The sequence below is a fragment of the Clarias gariepinus genome, chromosome 11 (assembly GCF_024256425.1).
Source record: "Clarias gariepinus isolate MV-2021 ecotype Netherlands chromosome 11, CGAR_prim_01v2, whole genome shotgun sequence".
NCBI lineage: Eukaryota > Metazoa > Chordata > Actinopteri > Siluriformes > Clariidae > Clarias > Clarias gariepinus.
The window spans coordinates 5,570,495-5,589,898 of NC_071110.1; the positions used below are offsets into that span (position 1 = coordinate 5,570,495).

Sequence of the window (19,404 nt, forward strand, 5' to 3'; positions counted from 1 at the left end):
GTTCATTTCCTGCTCCTGAGCGGGTGTAAATTTATGTACTGTATAAGAAGACCAACTTATATAAACCTTTTCCAACCAGATTTAACTTCAATAAACAGCTTTTTTTTGGTTACAGTACACAAATACAGTGGAATTAAAATGTCTACTTTCCATGAAGAAGTAATCTATGTAAATCAATAGAATAAAAAGTAAGTATAGCAACAAAAATACACTATAGTTGCAAGCAACAATGAGCGGGCTCAAGCACCCTGCACCATCGCCACCCGGGCACACCAGAAAGACAGTGGGCACATGCATTTAAAGGGGATATCCCAATACCATTATGAGATAATTTTAGAAATGGGGAAAGTTTATGTTTAGACTGCCAAAAAAAAAACAGATGCTAGAAAAAAAGCATCACACTATTGATGTCACTCAATGTGATGTCACTGAACGGGATGTCAATAAATATAATGTCCCGCAGAAAGTTATTAACCACTTTTCGGCATACGTCTAAGATATTGTCACAGCTGACTCATTTGTGATATTAAAAATCCCTCTACAATTTTGCATCCGCAGTGTCTTTAGATCACGAAGGCCCAGTTTGGTGGCAATGGTATAAATTCCCTAGGAAGAGTTTATCAAATGCCTTCAGGGGCATTTTGGCAAACAACACAAAATAACTGACTTTCTGTTGAGTTGAGCCCATGACATGCAATGTGAAAGTTGTTTAGCTCAATGATTTCTAAATATGTACAAGATTTCGTGTGCATACGTGCAAGTGGGTATGAGCTATGCAGCAAAATCTTGTGTGACTCTCAGGCATCTTAATGGCAGCAGATCACAAGCTGTCTGCCAATTTTCAGGCGTTTTTGACCTCCCCAAAAGCCCAAAATAGTAATAGGAAATCAAGAGGGTCCTGCACACCCTATAGTGCTTGGGCCCTAATGAAATAAGCCAAATGAATAACATAAGATTCTTCTTTTGTCACATGCATTCATAAAGGCTTTCTGGAACGCCTGCCTTCACATGCATATGAACTTGAGTAACATCTAATTCTTAATCTACTGTATAGGGTTTAATATGATGTTGGCTCACCCTTTGCAGCTATAACAGCTTCAACTCTTCTGAGAAGACTTTCCACAAGGTTTAGGAGTGTGTTTATGGGAATTTTTGACCATTCTTTCAGAAGAGCATTTGTCAGGTCAGACACGCCAGAACTTTTCCATACCAAACCTGCTCATCCATGTCTTTATAGACTTTGCTTTGTGCAAACTGTTCTCACAAAGTTGGGAGCATGAAATTGCCCAAAATGTCTTGGTATGCTGAAACATTAGGAGATCCTTGCACTGGAACTAAGTGGGAATCCAACTCCTGAAAAAACGACCCCACATTATAATGTCCCCTCCACCAAACTTTACACTTGGCACAATGCAGTCAGACAAGTACCATCTCCTGGCAACCGCCAAACCCAGACATCCATTGGATTTCCAGACAGAGAAACATGATTCTTTATTCCAGGGAACTCAGCTCTAGAGTCCTGTGGCAGCGTGCTTAATACCACTGAATCCGATGCTTTATGTTACATGTTCCATGAAGCTCACTACGCACTATTCTTGAGCTAATCTGTAGGCCTAATTCCCCTGTGGAATATTTAGTAGCGAGGAAATTTCACGACTGGACCTATTGCACAGACTGTCCCATCAACGGTACCATCCCAAAGGTATAAAAGAGACAAAGAGGGAAAAAGAAACAGACAGGAGGGAGAGAAAGTAAAAGACAGGGAAATAAAGAGAGATAGAGAGAAGAAAGAGACAACATAAGATGGACATAAAAAACAAAGAGGGAGAGAGAGAGAGACGAAAAAGGTCTGAGAGGAGAAAGAGTGAGAAACAAAAGGAGAACAGGCGAAAGGGACAGAGGAGGAAACCAAGGAGGAAGAGACAGAGAGAAATCTAGAGGGACACAAACAGTGACATTTATGTCGATAAAGAATTAACTGGACTGATAGAGACAGAGAGGAGAATGAGACATGAGACAGCAAGAAAGGAGGTGGAGAGAAGAAAGAGGCACAGAGAGAGAGAGAGAGAGAGAGAGAGACTTTGACTTTTTACGATCCTTTATTTTACAAATTTTGTTGTATAAAAATAGAATGAGGATAGATTGATTAAAAATGAGTGAGTAAATAGATAAATAAATAAATAAATAAATAAATAAGACATTTTTTAGACATTGTAGTTATTCTTTTAAACATACATAGTTATTGTGTTTGTTTTTTTCCTTTTGTGTTCTTTTTTCAGTTTAAGTTTGGTGTAAAAATTAGTTCATTATCTTCTACTGAACACAGGGTCTCTCCACAACACCATATTGTTTTAAACATGTCCATGTCTTTCATGTTTTTGTAGAAATTGAAATCGATTAAAATTCTTGATTTAATAAGTCTGGAGAAGATCTTTTGGGGGTCACAGTCTGTGCTTTGTGCCAACTTATTTTTTCTGCTTATATATATTGCCATTTTGGCTTGACCAATGGTAAAATTAATAAGCTGGCATTTAAAACTCTTTCTCCGGACATATTTAAAACCAAGAATAAAAAACTGGTGACTAAAATCTACATGCAGTGGTAAAAAAATGCGTTTTAAAAGGTTAAACAAGGGCGACAATCTGGAACAATGTATAAAAGCATGAAAAACAGTTTCTCTCTGTGAACAAAAGGGGCATTCTTGTGTTGTTTCTGGATTTAAAATAGAGATAAAAGAGTTCACAGAGACAATTCCATGTAAAATCCTCCATTGGAGGTCAGCAAACTTTTTGGTTAATGGTGGTTTATACAGTGCTCTCCACTCTGGTTTAATATCATTATTAAAACCCAGTTCAGTGCGCCATGGGGTGTCCACCCTCCCATTCAGTTTTTTCTTGTTTAAAACCTTCACACAAGCTTTGTACAGAACCTTACCAGACACTGTCTCAAAGTTCATCTCGTCCTCACCCTTGTGCTCCAGGAGGGGGCCGCCGTATCCCTCTAGGTCTGGAGTTATGATCAGCTGTGGAAAGGGTTCCTCTTCTGTAGAGCTGGTCTCGTTTCTTGTATATTCCATCAGCTGAACTCGTTCCTCCGACGTTAGGGTGGTTCTCCATCGATGCAGGAGTTGGTTGGCGACCCGTTGAGACCGGAGTCCCATGTGTGCTGCCAAGTCCTCTGCTCGAGACAGGTCTGTTCCAGTGATGTTTACCAGCTGCCGGAGTGTCACGATCCCTGCGGAGACCAGGGTCTTGGATAGTGCTGGGGTGGTTTCACTAGAGATGTCTAGGTGTCCTCCACAGACTAGGGGCTCCTCCAGCAGCCAGTGTAAGGTTCTGTTTCCTTTTGCTTGTTTTTTAAAAAAGTTCCAAATTTTAAAAAGTCTTTGATAAAAAACTGGTAATCCAGTCGTGTCCAGTGCTGTGGGGTCCATTAAAAACAGAGATCTGTCCAGTCCGAGTCCTCCCACCGTGCGTAGGAGTGTGAAGGCTGCTGCTCTCCATCCTTCGTCACTGGCACCGGTGAGGAGTCTCTGGATGAACTGCAGACGGAAGGCTGCAGTTCTGCTGGCTAGCTGCACCAGGCCCTGACCTCCTTCCTCTTTAGGCAGGTGAAGCAGGCTTTGTGGTATCCAATGCAGTTTGTCCCAGAAGAAATCTACCAGTAGGGCCTGTATGCTCGCTAGCAGGTTTGGTGGTGGGTCCATACATGCCAGTTTATGCCACAGGGACGATGCTGCTAGGTTGTTGATGACCAGCACTCGTCCTCTGTAAGACATTTTTGGGACCAACCACTTCCATCTGTTCAGTCTGCCTTTTATGCCTTCAACAATACCCTCCCAGTTTTTGTTTAAAAACTCAGCACTACCCAAGTAGACACCCAAGTATTTAAAACCGCTCTTTTTCCACATTAAACCCCCTGGTAGTGTGGGCTGTTCGCCTCCCCATTCTCCTACTAAAATAGCTTCGCTTTTGTTCCAGTTGATTTTAGCCGATGATAAAATCTTAAAATCTTCTAAAACGTCAGTTAAAAAAGTCACATCCATCTGTGTGTTCACCATTACAGCTAGATCATCGGCATAAGCTGAAAGACAGGTTAAAATATTAAAATGAGGTATATTAAAACCAGAAAGCTGATCTCTCAGTTTGCATAAAAGAGGTTCTATTGCCAAGGAATATAGCATGCCTGATAGAGAGCAGCCCTGTCTAATGCCTCTGTGTGCTTTAAAAGGAACACATAAACCACCATTAACCTTCAGTACACTCTCAATGTCACTATACAATGTTTTGATCATGGCTGTGAAACCTGGGTTGAACCCAAAGCTTTCCAGCACCTTCCACAAATATTCGTGTTCAACCCGGTCAAAAGCCTTTTCCTGGTCCAGCAAAATAAGACCAGTCTTTAAATCCAAAAGTCTAGAGACATCCAAAATATCGCGAATTAAATGTATGTTATCAAAGATAGACCTACCAGGCACGCAGTACGTCTGGTCCTGATGAATGATCTGCTCCAGTACCTTTGTCAGTCTTGAGGCTAATGCTTTTGAGAGTAGTTTGTAGTCAGTGCACAGCAGTGATACCGGGCGCCAGTTTCCCAGGTGCGTCAGGTCTCCCTTTTTTGGCAGTAAGGTCAGGACAGCCCTCCTGCAGCTCACCGGGAGCTTTCCTCCTTTCACGCTGTCCTGCAACACCTCTACTACATCCTGTCCTATTACTGACCAAAAAGTTTTGTAGAACTCTGCAGGGAGACCGTCTATACCTGGCGCCCGCCCGTTCTTCAGACCTTGGAGAGCCTCCTGAATCTCTGCCAGCGTCAGTTCTGTTGCCATGTCTGTGGCCGTTTGTTCTGACAATTTGGGCAGATTTTTTAAAAAGGTCTCCTCCACTGCATGTGCTTCTGACCACTCACTACTATACAGCTTTGAGTAGAAGCTGTTTGTCTGCTTGCGAATTTCAGTGGGCTCTGATACGAGATCCCCTGATTCTGATCGCACAGCATGCATGATTCTTTTCTGTCCATTTTTTTGTTCTAGACCAAAAAAGAACTTGGAAGGAGCATCCATTTCCGTAGCATGTTTAAAACGTGAGCGGACCAGCGCCCCCTGTGCTGCAGTGCCCAGCAGGTCGTTCATTACGGCTTTTTTGTTTTTGAGGCTTTCAATATTTCCTCGATCTCCTGTGGTCTCCAAACTCTGGAGCTCCACTATTTCGGTCTCTAGAGCTCTCATTGATCTAACAATGTCTTTTGTGACATTAAGAGTGTACTGTTGACAGAAAACTTTTGTTTGTGCTTTAGCTAAGTCCCACCATTGCTGTAGAGAGCTAAAATCAGCTTTTTGTGATTTAAGACTGGTCCATAAATAAGTAAAAGACTCAATAAAATTGGCATCTTCTAAAAGTACAGTATTAAAATGCCAGTAGGCACTCTTAGGTTTTAGGTTTTTCCTACTGACTATGCACTGCACCATGCTATGGTCGGAGATGCCTACTGGGGTAATAAAACATTTCGTAAAATAAGACAGTTGATGTTTAAAACAATAAAATCTATCGAGTCTAGCCAGAGAGAGTGTGTTATCTACGGAGTGGGCCCAGGTGTACTGTCTTTGTTTTGTGTTTAAGTTTCTCCATATATCACTTAAGTCCTGGGCCTCCATCATCTCCCACATGCGTTTACGGGAGGCCATGTGAGGTTCTTTATGGTTTCTGTCCAGATTGTCGGTTGTGCAGTTAAAATCCCCACCCAGAATTAAAATATCAGCAGAGTTACAGTCATTAATGACGCTGTTTAGTTTGTCTAAAAACATCATCCTCTCTACTGCCTTGGTGGGAGTGTACACACAAATAAAAACAAAAACTTCATTCTCATAAAAAGTTCTCACTTTTAAAAGCCTCCCATTTAAAAATTCTTCTACTGTATAAGAGTTCGGTATAAAATTGCGAGCAAAGAGCAGTGCGACTCCAGCACACAGTGGTGTGTTGTGGCTCAGAATTGCGAGCCCGTCCCACTCTTTTGACCAGTCCGCAGAGTTTTTGGAGTCGCTGTGTGTCTCCTGCAGTAGAGCCACATCAATGTGTTTCTGTTTTAATAGTTCGTAAAGTTTTGTTCTTTTTTCATATGTTCTTGCCCCATTAATATTTAAGCTCGCAATGTTTATTCCATTCATTAAATGGTGTATAGATAAAAAAAACAGCCTTATGTATAAGAAAGAAAAACATACCAGTGTCCAGCAGGGAGGTAAAATCACTCTAAGAAGTCCTCCTCAGCGAGTTCTTTATTTATTTTAGTGATCCATTTCTTTATCCTGAATATTTCCCGGTCAATAAAAGCTTTGTGTTTTTTGTAATATTTGACGTCGTGAATGAACTGTCTCTTGTTTGGGAAGTGTTCTTCCAGTTTGATTTTTGAGCCTCCTTTTGTCTTTTCTAAGAAGCTGTGTATGGACTCCTCGCTGTAAACCACTGGCATTCTTTCTTCCTCAGGAGTGAGAATCAGCACAGAGTCCGATATGTAGCCGTCACTGTCTGATTCTGTTTCGGTGTCTTTTTTGGGGAGTTTTTTTCCTCCTCTCTTGTGGTCTTTTTTCCTTTTGGGTGTCTTGAAGAGGGGCTCCTCTTCCATCTCTATGTCCGCCTCGTCCCCCTGTGACAGTGCAGTGGCTGCTGCTTCCAGTTGGCGGCTCTTCGCCCTTGTACCCATCGCCGAGAGGACGGGTGACTCCAGCGCTGCACCCGAGCCCTCTGAGACCTTATCATTTGTGTTCGGCCTCGCCGGTGCCGGTTGGGTCACGTTGGGTTCCCCTCGGTCCGGTTTAGTCGAGCATGTTGCTTTTGGTGTCGATGTTGTTTCAGCTGACTCTTGGATTGCAGGCTGGGCTTGGGATTCATTTACTTTGGGCACTGGTTCGGCAGCATTTCCGGGTCCCTCAGCGGGCGGCCGAGCCGTGGTCGCGGGGGGAATGGCCACGGTCGGCACGGTGGAGTCTTGACCCGGTCGCACAGGAGCATCGGGATCATTCTGTCTTTCAGGACAGGCACGGACAAGATGTCCCATTGCACCACATTTAAAACATTTTATATCGGTGTCTGAGGAGGCGAATATGTTATAGTCAAAGTTTTCAACTCTGAATTTAAAAATGACGTTTAGCTCTTCAACACCCTCTTTAAAAATCATAAAAACAACTCTCCTGAAAGATACCAGGTGTTTTATCAAAGGGGATTTACAGCCAAGGGGGATTTTCTTTATAGGGGAGACCAGGCGTCCGTATCTGGACAGTTCTGCTGCTATCACACTGTCAGATATAAAAGGGGGGACATTAGACAGGACTACTTTCTTAGCTGGGGAGCTCAGGGGAGAGACCAGTATGTGCTCGTTATTAACACTGATTCCATTTTGGATAATTTTAATCGCTTTATCTACACTATTAACAAACACAACAACAGCACTGTTCATTCGGGAAGCAGAGACGATGTTCTCATGTCCCACCACATCACCAACCGCTAACACACACTCCTCTAAACTCGCCGCGCACACCACGCGCACACACACCACGCGCACACCGTGCCGGCGAGTCAAACTCTCATACCGCTGTGTGTCCGGAGCCGCCATGCTCCAGCAACACACACACACACACACACACACACACACACTCACTCACTCACACACACTTACACACACACAAAAAAAAGTATATAAAGCCAAAAGATGTAATAAATGGCGAAAGAAAAAATGCACAAAAAAGAAAATTGGCAAAAAGCCAATCGCTCTCGCGCGCTCTACACGCCAAACTCGCTTCCCTGCCACACCGCGCATGCGCAGAGAGACAGAGAGAGAGAGAGAGAGAGACAGCAAAAGAGACAAGGAAAAAGTGAAGAAAAAGAGTGAGAGAGAGAGAGAGGGGGGCAAATAGGAGAAAGAGACAAAGGGACAGCAAGAGAGGGACACTTCCCTCATTCCAGTGTTTGTTCCCAATTTTCTCCAGCCTCTTGCGTTCTGTATTTCCCATGTCGCCCCATTCGTCTTCCTCCCCAAGTTCTTTCCATCCATTCATACTTTACTTTCCTTGTCTCCTCCTAATCCTCCTCTTCTTCATTCGTTTTCCTCTTTCACCTTTTCTTCCCTTCATCCGCTTATTGTTTCTGACATCAACGTTCTTCACTCACCTGCTCTGTCCTCACGCTCTCCTGTCTTCGTCTTCTTCTCCCATTCATCTGCCAACCTTGCTTGTGCATCCTATTTCCCAATTCCCGTTCTCCTTCTCCTTTTATCTATTTATCATTCTATTACACTTCTGTCTCTTTTCTCTATCATTTTATTTTGTTTATTTCTCTCTATTCACTCCTTTACTTGCGCTTTGTTTTTTCTTCATTTGTGACCTATTTATTCGTTCTTTTTCTTTATATTCTCACAGCCCACTAGTTTCTTCCTCTCTTCTTATTCCAGTGTTTATAATGTTTCTGTCTTTATCTCTTTATTCATCTGTTTTTTTTTCTTAACTCAGCTTCTCTTCTTTCCAAATCCATCTATTTGAAGCTGATATTGTCTTCACATACACATATTTATTTGTTTTTTTTACCCCCCCCCACCCACACACACACACACACACACACACACACACACACACACACACACACAGATCCAATATTCAGAACACCCACACAACCACCCACTCTCTCCTTCCTCACACACACACACACACACACACACACACACACAGATAGAGAGAGAGAGATTCAGATCTAACCAGAGATAACCATATGCACAACACCCACACACTCGTTCCTTATTCCTCTGACGTGCTGTTCTTCCTTTTTACACATTTTAATAGGATCATTTTCGTGCCGAAGCAACATTTCAACAACCGCTCACTCACGAACTACACGTACCTGTTCACAACGTAAATGATCTTTTTCCCATCCGGGATATAAACACTATAAATTCCCTGTTCACACCTTCACTAGTCATTGTGTAAAAATCTCCTCTTCTGTGTAAAATGCTGCTGTTCCTAACGATGTCTGCTGCGTTATTCACTCACCAATTAGGAATCAACACACACACACACACACATACTGTATATTTAATATACACACACAAACACTACTTAATTATAAGTCATGATCAGGTTTAAATAACAGTTCTGGAACTTTTAACATAAAGGTCGACTTCACTATGGACTTAAGTCTGATTGTGAGACTCCAGATTTTCTGTACTGATTTGGACTTCCTGAGAATTAGACGCAAGAAAGACAAGTCACTGAGAGGCTTTTTTTTCCTCTTGAACAAGAAACAAACCCTTCATCTAGAAAACAGCTTAACCACCGGAGCAGTTGACTTCACTCTCGACTCCCTTATGTCTTGATCCTCCCAGTTGGATCCTCGAACCTAGTTTTGGTCTTGACTGCAGCCACAATGATGTACAATAGTACATCATTACTATTCTTATCGTATGTTCCAATATTCATGTCTCGAGAAGTCACAATGTAAAAGTCATGAAACACACACACGCACACATCAACTTCATACAATTATGTTCTGAATGAATGCAGCGAGTTTTAAACCAATAAAAGAGACAGCAAGGAGGAAGAGACAGAGAAGAGAAAGAGGTGGAGAGGAGAAAGAGACAAAGAGAGGCAGAGAGGAGAAGGAGACAGTGACGGACAGGGATAGGGAAAAAGGAGATGGAGAGGGGAAATATACAGAAGAAAAAAGATGGGAGGGGAAAGAGACAGGGATGAGAAAGGGACAAAGAGAGACAGGGAGGAGAGAGAGACAGAGAAAATGCAAGGGACAGAGAAGAGAAAATAGAATAGAGAAACAGTGAAGAGATGAAAAAGGATGAGAAAAAGACAGATAGGAGGGGAAAAGACGGGGAAAGAATGTTCATATTTAAACATGTGTGTTCCAGTGAGTGAGATGAGAGAGAGAAAGAGAGAGAGAGAAAGGAGAAAAACAAAGAGAAAAGGGGGACAGAAAGAGATAAAGAGGAGTAAGGGACGGAGAGAAGTAAGGGACAGTAGGATAGGAAGCGTAAAAGAGACATAGAGGAGAATAAGGCAGAATAGAAAGAGACAGAGAGTGGCAGATATTGTCAAAATTGTCAGGTTTAACCTTATGCTGAGACAGAGAGGAGAAAGACAAAAAGACAGACAGACATGTAAAACTGTTTCAGTTGGGTGAAGTTTTTAAAGTCTTATTTTCCAAAGTAAAGTCATATTTCCAACATTGTCTTCGGGTCACGTTCAACGTTATTCTGCCATCAAGTAGTCGACGTTGGTCCGATGTCATTTTTATGAAATTTACTTTCAGAAACCACCTGATGTTATTAGTGTTCCAGTGTCTGTGGTGTTGCTAAGGTAACACTGACTAAATGTTTCGACAACGGAGAATTCCTGCAGGGAGAGGAAAAGGAAATAAAAAACATAGATTATTCCCCTTAATGATTTAGAATCAGAACCGGAGATGAAAAATCTGAATCGAATCCTTCTGAATCACTCACTGAACCGACACGAGTCCTTTGAGTCACTTGAGTCCGTAGGGATTCTGACTGTTTTTCCGGTGATATTCCACTAGAATGGCCAAAATCCACCGAATCCTTGGACTCATGAATGTCACACTTTGGATCCGGCTGTTTCGCTACACCGGATCTTCTTGGACTATGGTCTGAAGGGTCCCAGGTTCAAACCCCACCACCACCACCAAGGTCCCCTGTTGGGCCCTTGAGTAAGGCCCTTAATCATTGAAGTTCAAATAAATAATGAGATAAAAATGTAAGTTGCTCTGGACAAGGGTTTCTGCCAAATGCTGTAATATTAGCAGACATCAACCAGTAGCTTGGATACAACAAAGTGAAATAAGACGTATTTTGATTGGTAGTTGAATTGTTGTTCAATGCGGCACACGAGCAATCCATGACGATAATAAATCCTAGCATAAATTTATTTACAGCATGATGCTACATTTCTTGGGGTGCAAATACTGCAACTTGTCTAAGCCTCACTTCTCTACTTCACGGAAAATTCATAAGTTTTCTCTAAGTGTACACACGTACACGTTCAGTATGAGTGCAGAGAAGCGTGCACAGCCTCTACTCACGCCCACGCAGACCCTCGGAGGGCGCCGTTCTGCTGATTTCCTCTGATGTTCAGAAATAGACACTAACATTCAGGACTGTCACATGCAGCAGGGCTTCACAAGCACAGATCTTTCAGTAACGGATGATGGTCACACTTTTCACGCTTCACACTGCAATATGAGCGCGCGCACACACACACACATTTAAAGATCGATTTTGACTAATACAAAGCGGAGGTGACTTTTCAGATCTTGCTGATATTTCCATTAGCATTCAGAAAAACAAACACACACACACACACACACACACATACACACACACAATTTTATCTTTCTGAGGACTCTCCATTAATTATTTACACAGTTAATTAATGCTTTGGTTGACATCAATCTAACCCTAACCTTGACTACATTAACCAATAATAAACCATATTTCTCATTGTATAGAGAATATATTTTTACATTTGTATATAAAAAGCAGGAAAAGTGAGAGACAGGTGCACCAAGGCATGAGATTAAGAATTCTGTTAAGAGCAGGGACATCGGGTGTATACTAGTGCTTTAATAAAATCTATCAAGTTGAATTTTTTTCCCCCCCTGGATAATGATGTTGCTATAAATATTACTTTATTTATGAATATTGTCTGTCTGTCTGTCTCTCTGTCTGTCTGTCTGTTGGACCCCAGACCGCCTCTGCCCTACAGACCTGTCTGACTCATCCTACTGCCCCGCTTCTGGTTAGAGATCTCGTTGCATGGAGGCTCCGTATGTTTTGCTTTTGATCCATGTGGGTACTGGGCACGGTTCCCCTCGACCATGAAGACGGTCCTGGACTCGGCTGATGCAGACAGCTGTTCTCTGACGGCTTGTGACTGCAGTCCCTTAATAGTTCAGGACTGAAATTCCTACAAACAGTTTTGTACCTGAGCCTCCAATGACAAACTGGACTCCATATTACCTAAAACACATCTCCTGTTCTACTGAACTTCCAGCCTCCTAACACACAGTATGATGCAGATCAATCCCTGCTATCCGTTTTCACCCAAATGACGATGGGTTCCCTGTTGAGTCTGGTTCCTCTCAGGGTTTCTTCCTTTTGCCATTTGATTTTATAAAGCTACTTTGTGACAAGGACTATTGTTAAAAGTGCTACAGTGAAACCTCGGATTGCGAGTAACGTGGTTTGCAAGTGTTTTGCAAGACGAGCAAAGATTTTTAATAAATTGTGACTTGGAAAACGAACAAGTCTTGGTTTACGAGTACAGTGTATCATGCATCATGCACTACTGCAATTTGTGAATGCCAATTAACCTAACCTACATGTCGTTGGACTGTGGGAGGAAACGGGAGTACACAAAGGTAACCCACCAACCACAGGGAGAACATGCAAACTTTATGCACACAGAAATGGGAATCGAACCTGGCCGGAAATCGAACCTAACCACAGTGCTAACCACTACACCACCGTGCCGCCAATTATTAACACACTACGGGTGATTTGGCGATGCAAATTAGCCTAATCTGCTAAATTTAGACTAAATGTTAGACTAAACCTTCCACAAGGTGGAAAATCGAACCCTTGTGCAAGGCCACAGCGCTATCCATAAGATTCCACCATGTGCCCATTTGCTATAGAAATGATATTCAGATTTAGTACAGTAGTCTGATTCTAAAGTAAATAATCATTTATATTTGTGTTTCAAACTAATCTCTACTGTTTTGGTAGAGCATGTTTACTTGTCACACTTTTTTTCATCTCTATTCTAGGAATTAATGAGGATTAAGTTAGATATATTCTCTAAAAACATTGGGTGTTTTTTTTAGGAAGGTACAGAAATTAAAGTTACAGAAAACAGTCTTTCAGAAAGCACAAAAAAGCTAGAAATTGTGCCCAAAAAAAAAAAAAACGATTACATAAACCTATAATAATGTTTAAACTTCATTATCTAACATTTTATTTGGCAAACGATTTGATCAATTTGGCAAATGATGAAGTGGAATGAGATTACAAATGCTGTGTGTTGCCTTTGTGTGAAAATATGAAGTCAGAAAGTGGAGACCGCGAGAGAAATTAGAGTAGTGATTTGTAATCGTGCCAAGAGTAAAGTGGGAGAACAACACCCAAGCACGCAAGCACTTCTCCACTATAGGACTGATACACCACTTAAAAACTTGGAGTCATGCTCATGATATGCAGATTACAGTGAAACGGAAATACTTGACTTGTGTTGATGCTGATTGGAGCCAAATTATAAAAAGACAAAATTCTCTGTTCTCAAGGACATTGCGCAGAACATATTGAGCCTCACTACTGGAGTTGCAGCCAAAATACATGAGATTTTAAGTACAGTGTGTAAGATGCAGTCAGTGAAGATATACAGTACCAAAGTGTGCTTTGTTTAAGTGGATCTGACATTTATATTGGTTTGCCCTGTCATCTCCCACATCCAGGGTTAGGGGTTCGAATCTCGTGTCTGAGTGTCGTGTGTGAGGTTTCCTTTGGACGTATGGTGCAGGATAATTAGCGGTCCAAAATTGCCTGAAGTGTATTATTAGGTGTGTAAGTTTGTGCTTGTGCCCTGTAATGAATCGACACCCCATCCAGGGTGTACCCCGCCATGTGCCCTGTGTTCCCTAGGAAAGGTGCCCCCTCAATCCTACACAGGGTAAGCAGTATAGATAACAGATCGATGGATGGAACACTCATGGTCAAAGTCTGCATATGTCAAGGGTAAAAAACTGAAACTAGAATGATCCATAATCGGTTTTGCACACCAATAACAAGACAGAAACTGAAACAGCATGTACTATTACATTTCAAAGCATGTGTAACAAAGTGCTTAATGTGAACCAACAATCGGTTCAACTAGTGGTGGATGATCAACTAATGCTATGGCGTTTGGGGTACGCATTAATTTGGCAATGTTACAGACCATGTAACAACGTTGACTACATAACAATACGATAATGCTGAATGCACCTAACAAAAGGTTGAAAAAATGACTTCAAAGCATTATTAATACCAAACAAATGGTCTGAGCAGGACTCAAACGCCACTGAGTGCAGTGAGAGTATTGGACCCCTAGGGGGCACACTGTTTCGGTTAGTAAATGAGTGCACATACGTAACAACAAGTGCCACTAAAAAATGGCAGACAACAGCAATTTACTGAAATATGACATGTAATGCAGCTAAAAGGGTTTTTTTTAAAAAAAGAACTAAACAAACACCATAATACAGTAGAGCAATTTGGGAGCTAAGATGCACCCTTAATGATAATATTTCTGAAAGAACATGAAACTCAGACGTAACATTACAACACTAATGGTCATGTGACATGGGATGTGCAGGAAGCTGTTGTGAATTCTGATCGGCCTTCTAAACACTTTAGGAAACATCGTTATGGACCATGGAAGTGGTCAGACAACCTTAATCAATAATAATTTGAACATAAATGCTCCAGATGACGTTGTTTTGAGGTTGCAACAATACATTATCTCAACATCATTTAACCTTTTAAAAACAACACCGTTCTGAAGGCGGACATCACCGCATGTTATTACAACTTACAATGCTAATATTAGGGTTCCTGGTGGGTTGAAAGCCCCGGCACTGCCAAGCTGTCATTCAGCATGGCCCTTAACCCTTTCGGCTTTAGTAGTGTTGTATAATTTTTTTACGCCATCGTCCTAACAAGTTGGCATTTTCATGTCAAGATGGGGAATTGATGAATCTGAGATAATTTTATTTTATTATAGAAGTTTCTTATTTCATTAAAATGTGGTCAAAGTGGTTTCTTCAAATCCACCATTAGAAATTATTTTAGAAACCAAGATAGAGAGTTCCTAACCCTACTTCTGCTATCGCAAAAAAATATGCAAGAAAAAAAATACTTTGAACACTTTTGTAACTCTTTAGTGTTACCAGGCAATATGAAAGCCCCGCCCCTTTCTTGTCATCATAAGTAATCTCTGGTTTTGAACTTCCACCCTAAAAGATGACCTGAGACCACAACCTGTCCTTACTTTCTGTCAATGGAAATGCAGATTTTTATTTTAGTTTTTTAATTGCATTTTTTATTGTAATTTTTTTTTTGTTTGTTTGTTCCATTTGGATAATTTTGGCAGGTCTACAACATGGAAAGTTCCAAGACAAAACAGTACAATAAAATGCTGGAGTCCATAAGATGGATTAGAGCAACTCAGTAAAACCTCCTGCTTAGCCCAGTCAAACCGTGACTAATAACTGCACTGGGCAGTGGGTTCCAAGCCACCTCGGCACGGACCAAGTCCCGGTTTGACTTAAACGCCCCTAATATTTAAGACTCTTTCTCTTGTTTGGATCGATATCAGTGAGTTTGAGAAACTAAACCATCAGATTCAATGAAGTATTTCAAACGGCTGCCAATTCCAACCAGACAAAAAGCCTTCAACGTCCTCGCTGTGAAAAGAATCAGTGCGGAGTTCAGCACAGTCGTGATCGGGTTCATGAAGGACAATACGTGAGCAAACTCTAAACCTGGAATACACGGAAATAAAATTCACATGCAGCGGTAATGAGCGGTAGTGCTACATGCTGCAGAGAGGGACCAGTCATGTAGTAATGAGCACTGGGTTTACACAGGAATTTGTTTTCGAGCAGCACAACACAACCTCCTTGGCTTAACGAGCTCTGCCTCTTAACAATCGACAGGGACAAACGAATGCAGGCTTATTAGTGAAAACAGGTGTTTCCAGTAATAGTGTATGTTTGGGGAAAAAAAAAATTGCACATTTGTGGCCTCCGGAACCGGGTGCGGAGTCATCATAAAAACCACAGGTGAAAGTGAGGAAATCTAATGAAGGGCTTCCCGCAGTACTGAACACCGATGAGATCCATTTCTGCACTTTGTGCGTCAACGCGTGACTCATCCGCAGGCTCGGATTCGAGGTGATGAAAGCAGGTCATTGTAGCCTTTTCTGTTTTTAATATTGTGTTTTAACTGCTTTTTGTATCATTTTTGTTTGTTTAATAATCACTTTCGAACAAATATCATTTGAATCCTCAAGCTTCCATTATCCCACCATATCCCCCCACCCGCCCCCCACTCACACACACACACACATGCTAAACTATTGTTTGGAATGATGTCACGTGCAGCTTTTTTTTCATTTGCTACAGTATTTAGTCATGTGCTATAGTCAGCTTAACGAGTTTAATTAGTCACAAGAGAGAAGTTGTGCAAAGGGAATGTGCCAAACTAAAACTTTGTCGTGACATACTGTACAGTGGTAAGTGTGTTGAGAATAAATAAATAAAGGATGCAAATATGGCTCCAAAAAAAAAAAAAAAAAAAACGTCCTTTTAATTAGCAAGCGTTTCTCTTCGCCAGTCACGGTCTTATTATCATTCTCTTAGCGGCACCGCATGAGCTGGGTACCAGGTGTTCTGCGGACGTGACTCTACCTTCGCCCGGTTGGTTTGAGGCAGACGGGAACCTTGTGGGTGTTAGAACACGAAGCCAGGTTGCTGTGATCTCAAGGTGCCATGCAGATAGTCCATTTGGCTGTGCTGGCTTTGTGATTACTAATCGTGCGCTGTCCAATCCAGGCTCAAAGTGGAAAGGTTCCAAAGGGTTGATGGTAGACGGTTTTATCCGCACATGATGCGTCGTCGCCAGACGTTTCTGACAGCTGAGCGTGGGGCACTATTATTAGTTCTCACTAGCATGCAATTAGTGCATCAGCATTCAGCACATGGGCAGCATGAATATGGGATTAGTGCAGCATCTGACAAGATCAAAAGCAACGCAAGACATCAAAGAACAGTCATGTGGACACATCTGATCTGCTTGTGATGCAACATTTTTGCTAGAATATGCAGCAAGCAGGAGCATCAAATCGCTTTAGAGGAATTCACTCACTAACTAATGGACTAGCGGCGATTAGGAATGAGGCAGCATGGTGGCGTAATGGTTAGCACTGTGGTATCGCACTTCCAGTGAGGGTTTGAGTCCTGCCCTTAAAATTAGCGTGTGTGAAGTCTGAATGTTCTCCCTGTGCCGGGTGGGTTTACTCCGGTTTTCTCCCATAGACCAAAGACAGCGTCAATGCCGTGTAAGCTAATTGGTGTCTCCAAGTTGCCTATAGTGAGTTAATATATGGGACTACCCTGGAATTCGTTGAAACCCCCTTCCGGTTGTACCCTGCCTCGTACGCCAAGTCCTTCATGATAGGCAACCCTGTACAGAATAAGCATTTTAGTAGAAGAGTGAGAAGTTAAATGGTGATTTACTCCGGTGACCCCTAGTGGAAAGAGGAATGAACAAAACTCCAAACAAAGTAAAAAGAAACGTGAGTAAAGTGAAAAACCCTTGATATTAGTGGATTGATGTACAGTCGCATGACAAGGAAAAACTAATCCACCATGCCAGCCAACACGTCTCCGTAGGACGGCCAGACAGCAGGTGGCTGCATGACTGAACTACAGTATTTACTGTGAATACTGCACCATACCATACTGTATATTACCTCCCGCCTTTTTCCTGAACTACTATACAAGATTTCCTGATGTTACACAGCGCCCCTAGTGGTATGGAGTCACCTGAAATAGAATTCATTAAATTGTAAGTCATAGAGCAACAGGTTTGTTTAAAACACAATACTGTACTACACTGAAGCGTCTGTGCAGTGAATTTCTGACATGTTCTGCAGAGGGTTTGTTTGATCAACATGTTCTCGGGGTTCAAATGACACCTCGTCGTACGCGTGTGTATGCATGTTGACATGCAATCGCACCTTGTTTTGCAGGTGTGAAGCAAACCTACGCCTGTGAAAATGCTGTACAACTTTAACGCAGTGGATATTATAATGCACAACATGTGCTGAGCAAAACTGCAGAACAGTGTGTGTGTGTGTGTTTAACCTGATATAAGAAAAAGACTGGTTCTCAGTGATACAGTGGCGACGACTAATGATTAATTTGAAGATTTTATAACAATATACCACACAGCTCATGATGATATTTAATACCACGAGAGAGACAGAGAGGCTGCAGCTGCTCATACACACTCATGCACCATTAAGTGTCACAGTAACAGTTTGGCAATGTCTCATCCATTATCTCTCTCTCTCTCGCTCTCTCTCGATCAGGGGGGAAAAAGCATGAAATAGTAAAAGAAAAAACGTGTGTAATAAAACAAGCTTTGATTTAGCGTTAAAATATCCTACCTTGAATCTGCCATCAGTGACTTGCCGGCTGGAGTAAACATAGCAGGCAGAGGGGATGGAGTGTTTCTACACACGAGCTGAGAGCGTGGTGTACTACAGAGAGAGAGAGAGAGAGAGAGAGAGAGAGAGAGATGGGGGGATGGAGGACGAAGATGAGGGGAGGGAATTATGAGAAAGCCACCGATGGGAAAATGAGAGAGAGGTTCTGTCTCTGCACACGTGTGTGTGTGTGTGTGTGCGTGTGTGTGTGTGAGCTGTATCATGTTTTGATGCAGTATTGTTTCATTCCATTTACTTATTTATTTATTCATTTATTTTGTCTGCAAAACCTTGGTTTACAAAGTATTGGCACCCCCTCCACCCCAATTTTCATACACAGTGACCCCACCCCTGCAGAGAAGAACAGCCCTCACTGATACGTAAACATTGCATTAACTAAATGCGCATTATTTCAGGGCTCTTTTTATTATTATTATTATTATTATTGTTGTTGTTGTTGTTGTTGTTGTTGTTTACAAAAATAAATGCGCTTTTCATAACAGGTTGAACCTGGAGTCTGATATCATCAATAATTTTAAAAAAACAACGATTTTGGGTTTTTTGTGTGTATATTTGCAGCTATTACCTTGTGAACAATACATCTCCAGACAAGTCAGCCAGATGTGGGACTTAAATATCCTGTTGGAATTCTTGGTGCTATCAGTCTTCATTAAAGCTCCTGGATCTCCAAGCACAGAACAGCCGCAAATCCTCAATCACCATGTTTATTTCAGTAGATTTGTGGTACTGTATTTCCGTTCTTCTGGCATGATACTGGTGTTTAAGCAAGTTTCATTTCAGACCTGTTCTTCAGCGGTTTCTGATTCGATCATGATCGTCTAAACCGATTTCCTGTCAGCTGAGAGTGACAGTCTGGATCTTCCTCTAGACCTTGGTGGCTCCACCAAGAACTTGTACTTACAACTGATCTTGGAATCTGCAGTTGTTTAGAAATCATGTTTCTCTGCTTCCAGTCCACCACATAACTTGCCTTTTGTTCTTCATCTCAGTCAGACCAGAGTAGATCAAACCTTTTCTCCAAGCGGCGTCCAAGTCAGTCCTGGACTTTTGATTGTACAGAACAACAGAAC

The 19,404-nt window shown here is 41.8% G+C and overlaps 1 protein-coding gene across 1 annotated transcript in view; it reads right to left on the reverse strand.

Annotated features, from left to right (window-relative positions):
- The window catches only part of rap1gap2a (RAP1 GTPase activating protein 2a), a 142,246-nt gene extending 123,886 nt beyond the window's left edge, over positions 1 to 18,360 (reverse strand). Inside the window, exon 1 of the mRNA XM_053507036.1 lies at positions 18,275 to 18,360. Within this exon, the coding sequence (XP_053363011.1) occupies positions 18,275 to 18,315 (41 nt within the window). The 5' untranslated portion in view covers positions 18,316 to 18,360. The remainder of the gene's footprint in view (positions 1 to 18,274) is intronic.
- Positions 18,361 to 19,404: the final 1,044 nt, after the last annotated feature.